The sequence below is a fragment of the Littorina saxatilis genome, linkage group LG1, assembly GCF_037325665.1.
Source record: "Littorina saxatilis isolate snail1 linkage group LG1, US_GU_Lsax_2.0, whole genome shotgun sequence".
NCBI lineage: Eukaryota > Metazoa > Mollusca > Gastropoda > Littorinimorpha > Littorinidae > Littorina > Littorina saxatilis.
This window is the reverse complement of record NC_090245.1, coordinates 69,785,200-69,802,699: the sequence shown is the minus strand read 5'-3', so window position 1 is coordinate 69,802,699 and position 17,500 is coordinate 69,785,200. Positions and strand designations below refer to the sequence as shown.

General features: G+C 40.4%; 2 protein-coding genes and 1 long non-coding RNA gene across 3 annotated transcripts; 1 reads left to right on the top strand and 2 right to left on the bottom strand.

The window, feature by feature from the left end:
* Positions 1-7,725: 7,725 nt before the first annotated feature.
* On the top strand, positions 7,726-10,724 carry LOC138977177 (uncharacterized). Its single transcript, XM_070350087.1, has 3 exons — positions 7,726-7,737; positions 8,174-8,361; positions 9,083-10,724. The coding sequence occupies exons 1-3, from the start codon at positions 7,730-7,732 to the stop codon at positions 9,616-9,618; spliced, it is 732 nt and encodes a 243-aa protein (XP_070206188.1). The 5' UTR covers positions 7,726-7,729; the 3' UTR covers positions 9,619-10,724.
* Positions 10,725-11,577: 853 nt separating this feature from the next.
* LOC138977172 (uncharacterized) lies at positions 11,578-12,517 on the bottom strand. Its single transcript, XR_011459236.1, has 3 exons — positions 12,411-12,517; positions 12,114-12,218; positions 11,578-11,643 (listed from the first exon to the last, which is right to left on the bottom strand). It is a non-coding gene; the product is annotated as an uncharacterized lncRNA (long non-coding RNA).
* A 115-nt stretch (positions 12,518-12,632) lies between these two features.
* On the bottom strand, positions 12,633-17,273 carry LOC138945916 (uncharacterized). Its single transcript, XM_070317474.1, has 7 exons — positions 17,041-17,273; positions 15,611-15,756; positions 14,807-14,951; positions 14,400-14,477; positions 13,911-14,073; positions 13,246-13,299; positions 12,633-12,690 (listed from the first exon to the last, which is right to left on the bottom strand). The coding sequence occupies exons 1-7, from the start codon at positions 17,093-17,095 to the stop codon at positions 12,633-12,635; spliced, it is 699 nt and encodes a 232-aa protein (XP_070173575.1). The 5' UTR covers positions 17,096-17,273.
* Between the last annotated feature and the right edge of the window lie 227 nt (positions 17,274-17,500).

Here is a 17,500-nt window from a genome sequence, read left to right as displayed (position 1 = left end):
TTGCTGGAACAAATGGTTGGTTTGGCGAGTAAAATTTGCTCACTGGCTAGTAAATTATGAGAAGTACTCGCCAAAGGCGAGTGGTCCATCTTGTGGACTTTCAGCGCAGGAATAGGTTTCATTTTTCTTGCCATTGTGTTAACTGTAATTTTACTTGTAGTTGTACAGACGCGTGTTTCTTTCAGGCGAGATATCCTTGCGGCTAGCTGCTCGCAGAGCTAGGAGGTGAGAGTGTATATGAAACGGTTTTATGGCTAGCTACGCAAGAATTAAACACCATTGGTTGATAGTGATACCGAAAAGGTCGTCAGCACTGGTCGGCTAACAGCCATGGGAGCAAGCCCAATTCTACCTCGCCTTTGCTTGCAAAATCCTAGTGTCCCTTGCGGCAAAAATTGCCAAAGAAACGGTACTTCCTCGCCCAACTTACTTCACTCGCCAGTTCTCGCCTTAAAGAAACGGGGGACTGGTCAACATTTTGCAGTGTGTCAGTTGTTATATATATCGTTCAATTGTTTTTTTCACTAGCCACATTTGTTGCTCTTGATTTTGTTTAGAGCTTTTGTATGCAGTCAGATATTGATTTAGGTTATGTCCCCCTTAATTATATATGTTTTAATTTTTTTATCTTGCTATTTTCTTTGTGACATTTTAGGTGAAAAACCACAAAGCAGCCACACAGCTCGGCAAGAAAAGGCTGAAACAGCCTGGGATAAGCTGCGCAAGAAGCTCTTGGAATCTCGGCTTGAAATGTTGGCTCCGTTTGCGGTGGTGTGTTCATTTTGCCAGGCAGACCTGCAAGATGGTTCATTTGTCACGTGCAGTGACCGTGGACCCTGTGTCTTGTACTGTCTGACCTGTGACAGTAAGATCCATTCAGTCTTGCAGTTCCATAAGCAGTATGTGTGGACAGTAAGTACAATGTAGATGTATTTTTCTGACAATATGTGTTCGTGTTGGCTGGGACACCAATTACATTATCAATAAATCAGGCTTTGATGGCAAATGCTCTTTCACAATTTCAAACAACTGTCTTCTAACTTGTACAAAGAACAGGTGTTTGTAAAACAGGAACATGCATGCAGGAAATGTGAAACATAATTTGATACATGTAGCACTATTTTCCGAAAGCTCCCTGTCTCCGTAAGCTTCCTGAAGGGAAAACATCTCTTGATTTAAAATTACAATTTACATTTTACCTTACCTGAACTTACAAGTTACATGTGTAAAATACTATTATTTTTGCATAACAATAAAGATATGTGCTTTTTGTTTTCAATTTCAGGAAGGCAAGACCTATCTGCCTGTGAAAAGGGTTCCTCGTCTCTGTCAGCAGTCTCTTCATCAGTGTGAATGTGATGCAGTGCAGACTTCAAATATAGTGCTGTTTGATTGCGAAGGTAGGACAGTATTCTGCAGTAATGATTTTATGACTGAAACTGAAAGACAAGAGGTTTGTAACTTTGTACATGTATATTAATATTATACATTAAACTGATTCAAGATCAAACGATAAATTGTTCCATTAAACAGGGGAACCTAGTTATCAGTTTGATTGGCATGGGTCGATTCCAGCAGTACAGATGAAGTGAGCAGAGGTGTATCATTCTACACATTCTTGACCTCAATATTAGAAACAATTTACATCATGACTAATCCTGAGACAAGTAGGACCCAATATGTTTGTTATTGTATCTTTGGTAATGATGGTGCTCTGGCTGTCAACGCTTGACACAGTGTCTCCTGAAAAAAAAAAGGTTGCACAATGGCCTATTGGTATGATGCCTCCAAAGCGGAAGGTCGCGTGTTCGAATCCCGGCCGCGTCTGGTGGGTTAAGGGTAGAGATTTTTCCGATCTCCCAGGTCAACTTATGTGCAGACCTGCTAGTGGCTTATCCCCATCCGTGTGTACACACAAGCACCAGACCAAGTACGCACAAAAAAGATCCTGTAATCTATTTCAGTTCAGTAGGTTATTGAAACACAAAAATACCCTGCATGCTTCCTCCGAAAGTGGCATATGGCTGCCTAATTGGCAGGGTAAAAATGGTCATACACATAATAATCCACTCAGGCAAAAACACAAGTGTGCATGTGAGTTTTAGCCCATGAACGCAAAAGAAGAAGAATGGATTGTACAAGACCGACATCAATGTGCCTCCAGACACACCAACCCCCTAGACGGCCGAGGCTGTGGCTTCTGATGTTCTTGTGTCAAACCGCCTCCTGACTCTGCATCAGATGGCTTGCGCTGGCATCTGCCCGGTCCTTAGCCCATTTCAGGTCTCCTCTAGCCGCCGCCAGCCAGCTGTATGCAAACACCCCTCCCCCCCCCCCCCCACCCACCCACCCCCGCTGCATTTTTGTTTTCCTTTTTTTTATATAAAGCCTGGTTTTTCCATCTCACATGCCCCTAATGGCTTTGCCGTGAGGGCGTAAAGCTTACATTTTCCCAAGACCCATATCATCAAGACTGTGTAATTCAAAGCATCATTTGGTGAACTTTAAATATGTTCAATGATTTTACTCTCAGGGATGTCGAGCGATGCTGTGATTGAGCACTGCCTGTGCCATCGTGAACAACTGGCTGTGACTCTTCTGCGTCATGGTTTTTGGCCTGCAAGCCCTGCCAGCCCCAAGGTGGCCTTCAGCCTACAACTGATGGAGCTCTGCGCGTGTTTGCAACTTCATGGCAGTATCTCAGTCCAAGCCATTGCCATGTCCTTGAAGGAAATGGATCCTCTCCTTGGACTGAGACCACAAGCTTCCTCAGTGCCAGATCTATACAGGAATCTGTTGGGAGCGATTAATGAATATCGTTTTCACCGCTCACAGATAAGCAGGACAGGAGCTCTGAGCAAGGCCAGCATTCATTCCTGACCTGTATGTTCAATGGTAAGTTTTTATATGCATATTAAGAATAAGGATAAGATTTTATATAGTTCTGTGAAGTTACCTTCATGGAAATTTGGGCTGCTTTCTCACTGTGGAAAGCGAGCTGCCATACAGTATATGGCGCCATACACATTTTATGCGTGTATTCATGTTTCCAAGCCCTGAGACTTTCGCTGTGAATTTGGGTTGGTTATCATGCGCATGCGTGCACACGTGGGTGATTGGTCACCGAGGAGAGTCTGCACTAAGTTGACTCTGGGACGTCGTACGAAGAAGACTCTGGGACCTACTGTTTTACTGTAATTTAAACGCACTGGTGACAAACTATTAAAAATCACTTGATAACTGTCATAAATGTGTAGAATGAAGCATTGCATGGGGTATTTACCATCTATAAAGACTACCCTACCACAGCATTTAAGAATTAGATAATGAATATTTAAATGCTAGTTTAAAGGTCACATAATTCTTGCCATTAATTTGTCAGGTTCCATCAAAAATGATTTACTATGAGATCACTTTATGTTTGAAGTTTCTCAAATTGACCTATTTTCATTTGCCTTTTTGTGTTACATTGATATTTTTTATTGTCTTCTTATACAGAATCCAAGCGGAGCTGTGACGTCACTAGATGGCAACTTCGGTCTTGTGCACAAAAGAAGGACAGGGGGACTGGAAAAAGCCAGACACCAAAATGTCTTTTTTTTTAAAGACGAAAATGTCCAGCAGTTTGTGCAAGACTGGGCAGCTGACAGGCGAAATATTGCAACGGTAGGGGCATTGTTTGTTTTTAGTGGAATTTGGAAATTGTGCAAATATTCTGTTTTATTACATGTGCTCAACTCTGGAGCATTTCCATTTGGTCTGGACAGACACGTGTAGACATTTTAGCAAACCACAAGTTAAACCTGTAGGTAATGAATCATCAAACTCCTGAGCTTAAACAATGCCCTTGCTTGCTGCTTGGTAAATCTATGAAAAAGTATATCCAGATGCCTCTATACTTTCTGAGAAATGATGACAAAACTATAGTGGATGTGAACCAGCCCTAGAGTCTGGTTGCTTTAAATTGATGTGGCTGACTCCGACCCAGCAGGTAACCCTAGTCTTGTACAGTAACCGGCAAATCAGAGATAAGTTCACACATTGCCAGTCATATTTATTGCCGTCAACAAACAGTGTGTGAGAAGTTGTTTTCCTATTAACACATTGGCATGATGTATTTTGATATGACAAGATTATTCTCACAGAGTATAGATAAAGTGACTGTTGTATGTTGTAATCCATTCTGTGTTTCCGCAGGGTATAGTACAAATTTATCATTCCTCATTTGCAGAACTGTTCCCAGTTTCAAGCAGGGGATACCCTCCGATCCAAGAACAAAACAGCGGGGCTTGATGTTACTGGGGTGTTTGGCTCTGTTTGTCAGCACGAGTTTCCTGGGGTCATGGTGAATCTGAAGCATGGAGAAAGGTATTTTTCTCTCCATCCCTTTTTCTACTCTCTCTCTCTCTCTCTCTCTCTCTCTCTCTCTCTCTCTCTCTCTCTCTCTCTCTCTCTCTCTCTCTCTCACCAGAATCATGTCAAGTATATAAAAACAAAACCCCATTGAATATGCTGCATAGATTATGTTCATGCTGCGAAAGCTGACATGGGGAGTTGATACTGATAATATTAACAGGCACATTGACTAACACACGTGTTGTCTAGTGGCATTGGGTTCAGTTCTTCAATTACTTTTCAGGCTTTCCTATCCAGTGTTTATTCTCCAAGACCTGTTGTCCAGAACCAAGAACATCAGTGCACCACAAAAGCAGCTGGTGATGTATGATGTGGCGTGCATGCTTCGGAAACACCTTGAAGTGAGGAAGAGCCAGCTACTTCAGCACTTCACTTTCAGTGTGCCTGCCTTTCACAGGTTTGCACACAATATGGCTTGCCAGGTATGATGGCAGACTTGTTATCTGATTGCTTGTGTTATAAAAGATACAGTGCCAAGTATAGATAGTTTCAAAAATATGCTGGTAGTTGTAGCTGGCCAGATTGTAAATGTGTGTTTCCACACTACACAGGATGACTGAAATGACTCAGTCTTCATGTCAAATTGTAACAATTCTGAGTTTCGAAGACTCTCTGACCCCTTCAGGCTCCACTTCCCCAACCACTGTAATATATGTTTTGGGTTGTATTCCATTTAGAAACTTTGGTAGCTGACTGAGGAATGCAGTATGAAAAATGCAGTAATCAGTTGTTGGTTTGGACTGAATATAAGCTGTCTGGTCACATACATCTGCTGGTAAAATATTGTGTGTTCTGATGTTGTAGAGTAATCTGTTTTTGCATACATTGTTCAGCTGTCATTTGGTCAACGCTGTACCGTTGGAGCTGGTCTACATGACGGAGAGGGGATGGAGAGGGTGTGGGCCTATCTGCGAGGGTTTGCCAGTGTCTCCAAACAGATGACCTTGGCAAATCGGGAGGACCTGCTGACGGATGCTCTGCTGGCTTACTCACGTCGCAGCTTTGGACAGCTCAGTATGTATTGTCTATGCTTTCTATTTGTTCTGTTTGATTTGTGAGAACTACTGCTCTGTCCTTGACAGTTGTAATGAATGTCCTGGGTAAAAGTTTTGATTGCACTACCTCAGTAATTTTTTTTTAGCTATTTGACTAGATTTGTGTTGTTATTAAGAAGAAAGGGATTGATAAGCTGTGGGCTCGAATATAATAAATGTTGATCTGATTACAGGGAAGAAGTTGGTTGGCCAAATGGAGACAGCAGATCGGATACAAAGAGAAGCCCAAGCTGATCTTGAGCCTCTTGAGAGACAACTTGTACGAGAGGCAGGTAAGTTTTGTTCAGGTTTTTTTCTTCTTATGTAACAGTGTACAGCTTGCTCGTTGATCACTGGTCATTGAAGGGCAAATGTACAGAATGTGTTCAGAACACTTTTCAGGTTTACTCAGGAGGTGAAGAAAGTGCTATGTTTCCCTTTATTGTCAAGTCTTATTTCTTTTCTCATCTTACTTGATTTGGGTGACCCCCTTCCTTTCCTGTTATTACTGAGCATAACTGCACAGCATTTTCATTTTAGGTGGGGACTCCCAGAATTGGCTGGATTCCTGGAAGGCTGAGGTGGCCACACAGACCAACAACAAAGGTATATATATATATGTTATTTGTATTTTTTTACCAAGATATGACAGTTTACACAGATTGAGACAATAACTGGTCTGTGAGACGCACTTTGAACAGTGTAAAATGCCATATTTTGGTCCTTGTTCATTTCTTTGACTTGTATTGTCAGTGGTAAAACAGTACGGCAAAGCAATAACACAGACAGCAAAAAGTACCTTTGCACAGTGTAATATATTTGTATAAATGAATTCAAGCCCTGCTTTTTATGCTGGTGTGTGGTTACATCAGTCCAAACCCCTAACCAAACTATGTATATCTGTGGACAGTTTAAGTCATTTTTGCCACTAGTATCCGGTTCTCCAAAGTTGTGATACATTGTGAGTACTGATCAATCTTATCACGAGAAGATGAGCATGACTTGTGGACAGCACAGGCCCCTGCAGTAAACTATGTCAAATATAACATATGGGCAAGCTTCACAAAATTCATGTTGTGTTCTGTCCACAGGTACTGACAAGCTATTTCCGAAGGAAGAGTACTGTTTTAGCATTGTGCAACTCTCAGAAAAAAGGTACCTGTTTTCTTTGTTTACTCATCTGTTTCTGCTGTACAGTGGAACCCCCCTTTCAGACTCCCTCCGTTTAACCTTCGCCGGCACTCGTGGGTCCGTGCGGACCCAGAAGGGTGTTTGATTGCAAATATCTCTTAAACGAGTTGGAATTTTTTAATGAGCTTTTAGAAATGCCTCAGACACCTAACAAGCTATCATCTCCTAAAAGCTCATTAAATTTCAGTGATAATTAATTAATTAATGGTCAAATTTAGACTACACACGGAAGCATTCGTGGGGACGTGCGGACCCATTATAACTTCTCAAAGAAGGAAAAGCATGTATACCCTTCCGAGGCACTCGTGGGTCCATGCGGACCCATACTTCTCAAAGGACAATTGTGCAAACCCTTCCGTGGCACTCGTGGGGCCATGCAGACCCATAATATGTTACCAAATACCGTGTGTAGTCTAAATTTGACTATTAATTAATTAATTAATTATCACTGAAATTAAATGAGCTTTTAGGAGATGATAGCTTTTTAGGTGTCTGAGGCATTTCTAAAAGCTCATTAAAAAAATTCCAACTCGTTTAAGAGATATTTGCAATCAAACACCCTTCTGGGTCCGCACGGACCCACGAGTGCCACGGAAGGATATGCATATTTTTCTTTCTTTGAGAACCATGGGTCTGCACGGCCCCACGAGTGCCACGGAAGGATATGCACATTTTTCCTTCTTTGAGAAGCATGGGTCTGCACGGCCCCACGAATGCGTCCGTGTGTAGTCGATAACGAGTGCCGGCGAAGGTTAAAGACCTTGTTTTCTCAGATTTGTGGAGGTCTAAAAGGGGGGTTCCACTGTATATCGTAAACTCAGTAACTTTGTCAGACCTAGTGTGTGATGCTACATTCAGTGTATTTGGATTATTTGGTTGCTTACTTTTTGACTCGCCCGAGTCCATCAGATTGCATGGGAACGAGAGGGGTACTGAGTCTACACCCGACTGCCTGGTAAGGATCGACTCTAGCACCATACACATACAATGCACAAACATGTTTTTCAACATACAACTTTGGTTTATCCTCCAGGTCAGCATTCACCTCATCCTCTGTCATTCAACGAAAGGAATCTATTGCCATAGAAATGAGACAGTAAGTACCTAACATTTAGAATTAAACAAAGGTCTTCTGTTGTTAGGGCGCTTCTTTCTATGTCTAGATCTAGCTGGATCTACACTGGATGTTGGTCGTGAGGTATATGTCACATGAGCCCATTTTAGCTTTACATGGTTGATACTGTGGTTCACATCGCCATTTAAAAAGATCTCTTTATATACAGTTTTAAATTTACAGCCTGAAGTTGAAAGTTTTGTTCTTTTTTCTCGTGCCTTGTAGTCTGATTATCAAAAGGGACAGGGGATATGAAGCACAGTAATAGCCTCCTGGTTCATTGCTATTGTTGTGGGTTCAAACCAGGGTCTGGCACTAGCACCATCAAATCCCTTGGCTAGTTCATCAGATGTAATGTTAGTATGAAAAATTGTTCTGGTTATGACTTTGTAATCACAAAATTCCCTGTCCTATATAGGCTAGAGATTACAGCTGCCAAACTCCAGAACAAGCTGAAGATTTCATCGCCTTGGTCAGCCGAACGAGATGACGTGCGAGCCATAGCTGTAGAGGCGAAAAAGAAGGTTGTCAGCTCCACCGTGTCATCGGCTTTGGGTCTTGCCAAAGAAAGACAGTTTTTATACCACCTCTTGGCGAAATACACAAGTAGGACATTGGCCTTTTTTCTTCTTGAAAGCTGTACTTGAAAACATTTCTTTTTATATATATTCTAATACTGGTCATGCTTAGTGTGTATCACCTTTACTTGTGTGGCAGTTATATTTGATGTCATTTTAACAGTGCAAGAAAAATAGAATTATCAACAGAAGACAAAAACTGTACCACAGTATAAACACAAAATGTGTTAATTGTAAAGGAACTCACCGTTCCCAAAAGCAAATGAACGTACTTGACAAGTGATTATGGTTCATGGTGAAATCGTTTTTATCTAGTCATGATTTAAAAAAAGGATCTAATTACAGAGCCAACACATCATGTTTTATTGAGTTTGACTAAAGGGTATTTTAGCTTTCCTGCATTTTTGACTCACATGCGAAGCAAAAGTGAGTCTATGTAACGAAGAGTGGTACAGAAAAGCGTGCTATCCTTCTCAGCGCAAGTACTACCCCGCTCTTCTTGTCAATTTCACTGCCTTTGCCGTGCGCGGTGGACTGACGATGCTACGAGTATACGGTCTTGCTGCGTTGCATTGCGTTCAGTTTCATTCTGTGAGTTCGACAGCTACTTGACTAAATGTTGTATTTTCGCCTTACGGGACTTGTTGGTTTTGGATTTGCATTTTTAATGGGTTCATCCGACTGTATGACTGAATGACACTGGCTTTATGTATTGATACATAGTTATTTTGTTGTTGATGTAATTTCAGATGGACAGGCTGTTGCTGCACGCATAGGAAAACAGCTGCAAAAGAATAGTCAGCAGATCAACAAAGCAGCTGACACTCTGACAAGCCTTGGCTTCACAGTGTCGCCTGACCAACTGTCTGACCTTGATGGCGAATTGTACAATGATTGCAGTACCAGTCCAATCTGTGCTGTCATGAAGAAAGCTGCTCTTCGAAGAGCGGATCTGGATAGAGCATGTGAGGCCAAAGACCAGGTCAAGAAAGACATGCGTCTCTTCTTAGAGTACTTGCAAGAAAAGCAGAGCGAGCTGGATGAAGAGATACAGAAAGATGTCAAATCCCTTCAGGAAATTGGACAGCGACATTTGCTGTGTGTGCGAAAAATGTATTTAGAAGGCATATTTCAGCAGTGCCTTTCAGATTTCTCGTTGCACCTAGACCGCATGCCAGAGTACATTCCAAGTGAACTTGGCCTTCTGCTCAGTCAGCGTGACATCAAACTTGACCTTGTCAGTGTTCCAATAGAAGAAGGATGTGACAGTGATGATGAAATTTGATTCACAGCCATACATTAGGCCACACAACATTGGACTGTTGTGCGAGTTGATAAACAGGTGTACATTACACAATGTGTATGTCGTGGGGAGTTTTGGACCAATTATGTTTGTTTTATAATAAGTTAACATTGAGGTTATATCTTTGATGTTTTTGAAGCAAGACCTTTGCAACTTTAACATATTTTCATTCACCTGCTCTGCCTTTCCAGCAAATACTCAAAGAGGCAATGTTCTTAGGGTTTGATAATTGACTGGATTTATTATTATAAGAAGCTTTTTTAAGGGGGGTGGTATTATACAGTGGAATCCTCCTTTTAAGACCTAAACAAATCTGTTGCACTGTTATGAGACATGACTAAGATGAGACTGTAAATGCACAGGGGGGTCCCTTTGTATTGCGTATTTTGCATGCACATAGCATATATCTGCAGGGACCCCCCCGCGGGTTAGGGGGAAGAATTTACCCGGATGGTCCCCAGCATGTCGTAAGAGGCGACTAACGGATTCTGTTTCTCCTTTTACCCTTGTTAAGTGTTTCTTGTATAGAATATAGTCAATTTTTGTAAAGATTTTAGTCAAGCAGTATGTAAGAAATGTTAAGTCCTTTGTATAACATATTTAAATGTTTTTGGCATCAGAACATGATGAAGAATAAAATAAAAGTAATTTTGGATCGTTTTATAAAAAAAAATTTTAATTACAATTTTCAGATATTTAATGACCGAAGTCATTAATTAAGTTTTAAGCCTCCATGCTGAAATGCAATACCGAAGTCTGGCCTTCGTCGAAGATTGCTTGGCCAAAATTTCAATCAATTTGATTGAAAAATGAACAGTGCCGCCTCAACTTTTACAAAAAGCCGGATATGACGTCATAAAAGACATTTATCGAAAAAAGTAAAAAAAGTCCGGGGATATCATACCCAGGAACTCTCATGTAAAATTTCATAAAGATCAGTCCAGTCGTTTACTCTGAATCGCTTTACACACACACACGCACAGACAGACACATACACCACGACCCTCGTCTCGATTCCCCCCTCTATGTTGACTAAATGTAAAAATCAGTCATTGTTGGGTGAGAATATACACAGTTCTACCATGTTCTTTCCAGAGTGTGATGTCTGCAAAATGATCAAGAGAAAAAAAAGTATTTCCACTAAATGCCAACTACTGCTTTACTCATTGTCCAGTTCCATTATTTTGCTGTGTGCACATATCTGAACCTTCAGATGCTGTGATCGGTTCTTGAAAGATAATATGTCTCGCACTCACATAAAGTCCTTTTTTTCATTACTCACACCAGTCATTGATTCAATTTACTGAGTTTTCTTCTCTCTGCCACAATCATGTTCTTGACACAGAATTTTATCTGGGTCCACTTTCTGTTCCTTAAAATGGGACATTTCTGTTGCACTTCCAAACAGTCTGCTTTGCCCGGCAAAGTTTCAGTGGCAATAAACTTAGTAAGATTCAGACCAATAGCTTTTCTCTCCTCGGCGCTCCACTTTTTTCGTATGCAGCCTTTCTTTCCTTCTTCAGAATGCCCGGGTCGGGTCACTGACACTGTTGTTGGTGCAGGCGATGTGGACCCCATCAGGTTTTCTGAAACAAAACAAAGGAAATCAGACACATGGGATAAACTTTTAAACTTTTTTTCTATGGCAGACTGGACGACCTACAGCGCACGGCAACATTTGCGCGGAGAACCGGCGTTTCCATCTGAGTGAGCGACAAGAAGAAGAAGAAGACACATGGGATAAACTTTTAAACTGCGTAGATTTAATAACAATTTTTGTAAAAGTTGAAGCTGGATGCACACATTATCATTATGCCAAAGGATTTAACTGAGTTTGATTTATCCCACAATTTTATGATAAGGTGTCTGGCAACATTCATTTGTTACGTTTCAAAATTTTTTTTTTATTACTTTCACTCTGTTACTCTGTTACACACTCACCAATCGGACCAGACAACAGTGCTGCAGGGTCAGACTCCTCTGAGGCCACAGCAAACATCAATTCTTCTGAAAAGTAGCAAGATAACTCATGGTACAAGCCTTACCGTACATACAACTACACAATGAATTACACCAACCTAGCTAAACCGTCGCGATATAACCTTCGTGGTTGAAAACGACATTAAACACCAAATAAAGAAAGAAAGAATGAACCTAGCTAAATCAACCTAGTTGCTTTCATCAGAATATGTGATTTGCCACCATAACAATTCATATTATGATGGTGGTTGCTCTTTGGCCCGCAAACACTCAGCACAGTCATTGAGAAGATTCTTCATAGTTACAAAGGAGTTTTACATATTGAAAAACCCTTAAACAACTTTCGACAAAAACATTATGCTTTGACATGTTTACCCATACTTTACCAGATGTAGAAACTGACTTCTGAAGTAAAACTGCAAAATTTACACTGGTATAATAACTAAATATATGAAGCACTGCTTGATGTCATGACGGAAGCAAAGATACACACACACCTCTTTTCTGAGAGGGTCTTGTTACTTGATTGACAAGCATGTGGAGATCAGACGGCAGTGCTGCAGAGTCGGGCTCCTCTGTGATCAAAGCATCCATCACTTCTTCTGAAAAGTAGCAAGATAACTCATGTTACCAGCCTTACCGTACATACATCCACACAATGATCACATTTGTCTCCAGCTACGATGTGTACCTAGCTATTTTCTGTTGGATATTAGACATGTCAATTTAAAGCAAGAAGTAAACCTTTTCATTCAAACATTGCTTGTTATTGTTAAACAAAACACTTTGAATACCTTTTTCTGCTCCAAAAACTTGAGAGAACTCATTCATAAAGCCATCAGTGTCATCTGCAGCAAGCGATTCGGATTCCATCCTGTAACAGAAAGATATTACATTCTTTTCAACTGATCTCAAATTTTAAAAAAAACCAACATCACACTTTTCACACACATTAATATTGAAGAAAAGAAATATTTCTTCAATATCTGACAAATTCTTGAAATCTGAGTAGCGTATTACCCTGTGGTGTTGTCAAGAGCAGCGGGTGGAGCTTGCTCATCCACAGTTGTTGGTCTGCAACAAACAAAAAAACAATGTACATTCATAGGCAATTTGTACCACAAAAATATATAATCATATAAGTACTTGCACAAGAAACAGACACTGTCCGGATCACACTTGACTTAAAAATAATACGCACCCATGCCTATTACACACAGAAATGTAGGATGAGTAGGGTGGGAGGCACAAATGCATTTCCCAAATCGAATACTGTAAGCTACTTACACACAAAAGTGAACCTTGAAAACGCCTACCCCCCGTACAAACGTTTAAAGCACATGCTTTAAATCAACCTGGCATTTTGGTGGTGTCAATCTTGAAATCCTGGCTGTTTCAATACCTTTACCTGACCAACCAAACATTTGGGAAACAGTGGTTAAAAAACCAAACTTTTTTTGAAGCACTTAAAACAAACCAAATATATATTAGATACTTAGACTGAAGTGAGATTTCACCACCATGGGTTGTCCATAGGTGTTGGAATTAAAAATGACATCCTTCAACTCAACACCGAACAGATGAAATAACAAAAATTAAAAAGTTCTTGAAATCTGGGTAGCTTTTTACCCTGTGGTGGAGGCAGGAACAGTGAGTGGAGCTTGTTCAACCTGAGTTGTCGCTCTGCAACAAAATCAAAACAATGTACTCTGAAAAATTGTGCGTCACTACATTGGGGTGTGCACGTTAAAGATCCCACGATTGACAAAAGGGTCTTTCCTGGCAAAATTGTATTGGCATAGATAAAAATGTCCACCAAAATACCCGTGTGACTTGAAATAATAGGCCGTGAAAAGTAGGATATGCGCCGAAATGGCTGCGATCTGCTGGCCGATGTGAATGTATTGTGTTAAAAAAAATTCCATCTCACACGGCATAAATAAATCCCTGCGCCTTGAATATGTGCGCGATATAAATTACATAAAAATAAAAAAATAAATCCCTGCGCTTAGGGATACGTGCGATATAAATCTCATATTGATTGATTGATTGAAAAATTGTTATGGAGACCAAAAAAACGTCTGATTGATACAAAAAAAGTAGAAAATATGAGTTTTTGAATTTACAGGAACACTTCATGTGTAATTCTACATAATACAGATGTCAATATTGTTATGGCCTAATAGGGCTTGCTAAACTAGAAAACTACAGAACTCTATTTTTCTGTATCACAAAACAAATTCAAAAGAAAGAAGAAAAAAAGAGGTGAATGGGGAAGTTTATTCAATACTCACAGTCCATGAATAACGATCTCTGCATCAAGGAGTCTCTTCAAATCACTCCGGGACATTGAGCTCACGACATACTTTTTCAGCCCTGCAGGCCAGCCGCTTATTCTGATTTTTCCAGCTTGCACTGCTTTCCAAGGAAATCCCTTGAACTTCAAGGTACACCTGCCTGAATAAAAATAAATAATAAGAAAGAAAAAAGAGAAACACATTATTTAATGTTGTCATTAATATGTAAAGCATTATGCTATACAAGAGAAGACACTTGGCATTGTTGCAGGGATGTCCTTTTCCACACCAGCATGCCCATGTCACGTTAAATCAAGACAGGGCATGTTGAACTGCCTCATTCACACGACTGACTGGTGTCCTCATTTGCACCACAAATCCAACCATCAATGATCAAGTATTGAGCGCTACAATTTTATTTTGTCATTTAAAAACAGTTTGCAGTAAATTTTAATTTGAAACATATGCATGAAACATGTAACTTACTTGCTACTCCGTTCATCTTAGAGCGAACATGCTCTTGCAGCTCTGCAACCGTCGCAGTTCCGTCGCGGGAGGATCCATCTGCAATGATATCAGCACAATGCTTGAGAATGAACACAAAGGAATAAGACAACCAGTTGTATTTTTACACCCCTATAAAATAACAACACGCATAAAAAGCAAAAATAGTTCTCACTTAAGCTCAAGTGTTATAGTTAGACTGGTGGAATAATGTATTAAAGCAACACTAAGTGGGGTCATTAATAGCCACATAGACCTTTACCTGATCCTTAACAAAAACCAGACATGTTATAGAGATGACTCTGAATGTGCTCCTTCGTAGGGGTAATATCATTTGTTTAAACCAAATCTATCCTTCTGCATAATCTTTTTCTTTGTTATATACATACATTGGTTCTTGATGCGGTCGATCACATCATCACTGTTCAAAAATATGGTTTTGACAACTCCATATCCAAGGACTTCACAGCATCTTGTTTTCTTTTCCACTAGCATCACTCCACTGTCAATGCCCAGATGACCCAGCTTCTGCAGCTAAGAAAGGCAACATAAAAATAAATATATGAGAGAAAAAAATCAAGCAAACAAAACAAACATTGCAATATAAATGGGACTTTGAAAAATATAAAGTATGTAAACAACCCGACACTAAGTAACATACTGAACTTACTGGATAGTTACACTTCCAGCTCATGGATCCACATTTTATTTGACTGGAAAAGCCTGAATTTGATAACAGCTGAGCCGGTGTGAGATGCTCTTTGTTGTACAAACTGTGCTAGCTGGACTAAACCATGCTGTGAAACCACAATAAAACTATTATTTAAAAGGAATGTAGGAGATCAAGGCACAAAAACTATTCTCTGAATTACAGACCATACATTCAGTTACATGTAATACAAAAAAAAAAGGTCTGCATGTACCAAGGCTGTCTGGTAAGCATTAAAACCCACCGTCTCAGGACTGAGTAATTGGAATTCATGAATCAAAAAACAAGAAAGGTAATTTATTGGAACACTTGTTATTGACAAAACAATACGTTACAATCACATTTAGTAACGTATTTTGTTAAAATACGTTTTGGATTTGTTTATGGCATACATGGTTGTTTGCCCGCTACTTTATCGTAAATAAACCTCTTGGTCAATGTTTCCACCTACAGTTGATATATATATCATAATATATACACATACCAAGTGTATCAGTGTCTTTTTTAAAGAAGCCGGGTCTGTTTCGGCTTGGAGGCGTACCTCCGCAGCCTTCGCTGCACATCTGTCCTTCTCTTCCTTTGATAAGGCATGCCAGGATGGAGCGCCTGCTGCACACTGCAACCCTTGCCCTATTTGAACAGGAGGAACATGACATAAACATTGTCAATGACACATGCAAAGCTATAAGCAACAAACAATAGCTGCATTAGAAAAATACTGACATTACTTGTAACATGATGTTAGTCAAACCTTACTACCATGGGTGATTTCTCACAGTTGAGTGCAAATAGTACCAAAACAGAAGCGAGACTGGAAAGACTATTCATCACTGACCACTGCCCAGCTAGCCGTTGATCGTATCACTGCTGTTTGTATGTAAAAATAAACAGTCAATCATACTATCCCTGTGTCATAATTTGTGTGTTTGGTAACTGGTATGTAACAGGCAAGTGAAACTGCTTACAGGCAGTGACTTACATGTGGTTACCCGCCCAGCTGACGAAGTAAAATTCTGAGATTTGGCCATCCCCAGTAAAGCATGTGATAACTGATATTTTCTGAGAACTGCTAAGACTCTGAACTAATAGTTCAACTCATGCCTCTGAAGTCTCAATCAATAAATGGTGCTTCATGTCCCACAGGTACTTTGCCTATTAGGGGCTAGAGAATATTGTTCGATACCGTGCGTGTTTAAAAAACAACAAAAAACACACACATAATATATACAACACAGTTCGTTTTGCAAGATATGGTGCATGTATGACATATATACCTTAAAAAGTTCAATTAAATATGAAGAGTAAGACATTCATCTATGACTGGTGTTTTTGTGTGCGTTGGCACGCAACCACAAATAATTTAATTAAAAGGAAAAAATGTTTGTGCATTCAATCGCAGAAACTGCGGTAGGCCTAAGCCAAAGACAATGTATGTGTGTGTGTGCGGTGCACAGCAGCCCGCCTGCCTGGTGAGGCAAGGCCCTTCGCTCCCAGCAGTCAGTCTTGCACACACAACACGCGCAGACGGAAACGCTGACCAGCAGACGTGCATCACGCATAAAGTCTGGTGTACCGCTACCCGCCTGCAGTGTTGGACAGAAGCTGTCCTTCGCTCCCTGCTCGGCGGGCGCTGAGGTACACAGTGAGGTGGGCGTGGTACCAGTATGGTGGCGAATGATGTGTTATGGTGGTAACAAGGGAGAGGTCTCAACACAATCCCCTGGGGTGGGGTCGGCAGCAGGGTAGGTGCCACATGTACATAATAAGGGGAATAGGCCTCGTGGGTATGTGTATCTGAAGTCTCCTGACCTTTCTCAGCTTTTGGCTTTCAGATCTAATAATATTTTAGTTGATGCAAACATGCCAATACAGCCACTAGCTGAATGTTACACATTCAACTAAAATTCGGCTTACCTTTGCTTATTTCACTCATGTGAACGTGGTAACCGTTCATCTTTGGACCGGTCATTCTCCTTCCTTAGCAGCTGAGCAAAATTCTGCACACAGATAACAAAATACTAATTTAAATAGTCAAGCATTCAGAATGGCACACACACATTTGCTGGACAATCTTAACTATATGTTTATCTAACATGCACATTTTTACCAAGACAGTGGATGCAAATTCAAGCCCTTGGAGCGACTTTAGACGTGAACGAATCAGGTCTGGACGCTGCCCCGCGCGCTTTGTTCCGACCGGCTACATTATACTGATATTACTGATTTACTCATTCAATTTTTCACGCCAAAAGATCAGTCTCTTTTGCTGCAACCAAAAGACGACAGCTGTCAACAATATTTACATCACTTAATCAAATATCTAGCAGTTATTTTAACTTACCTGAGTTTGAGTTTTAGAGCTGGACTGTCGAAA

Excerpts from the sequence above, each read along its gene's own strand:
- LOC138977177 (XM_070350087.1), top strand. Across the intron at positions 8,362-9,082 it reads CCTCTTGGCGAAATACACAA|ATGGACAGGCTGTTGCTGCA; the intron begins GTAGGACATTGG and ends ATGTAATTTCAG.
- LOC138945916 (XM_070317474.1), bottom strand. The coding sequence starts at position 17,095 with ATGACCGGTCCAAAGATGAACGGTTACCACGTTCACATGAGTGAAATA. Across the intron at positions 14,478-14,806 it reads CGACCGCATCAAGAACCAAT|ATGGATCCTCCCGCGACGGA; the intron begins GTATGTATATAA and ends ATATCATTGCAG. Across the intron at positions 14,074-14,399 it reads TAAGATGAACGGAGTAGCAA|GCAGGTGTACCTTGAAGTTC; the intron begins GTAAGTTACATG and ends ATTTTTATTCAG.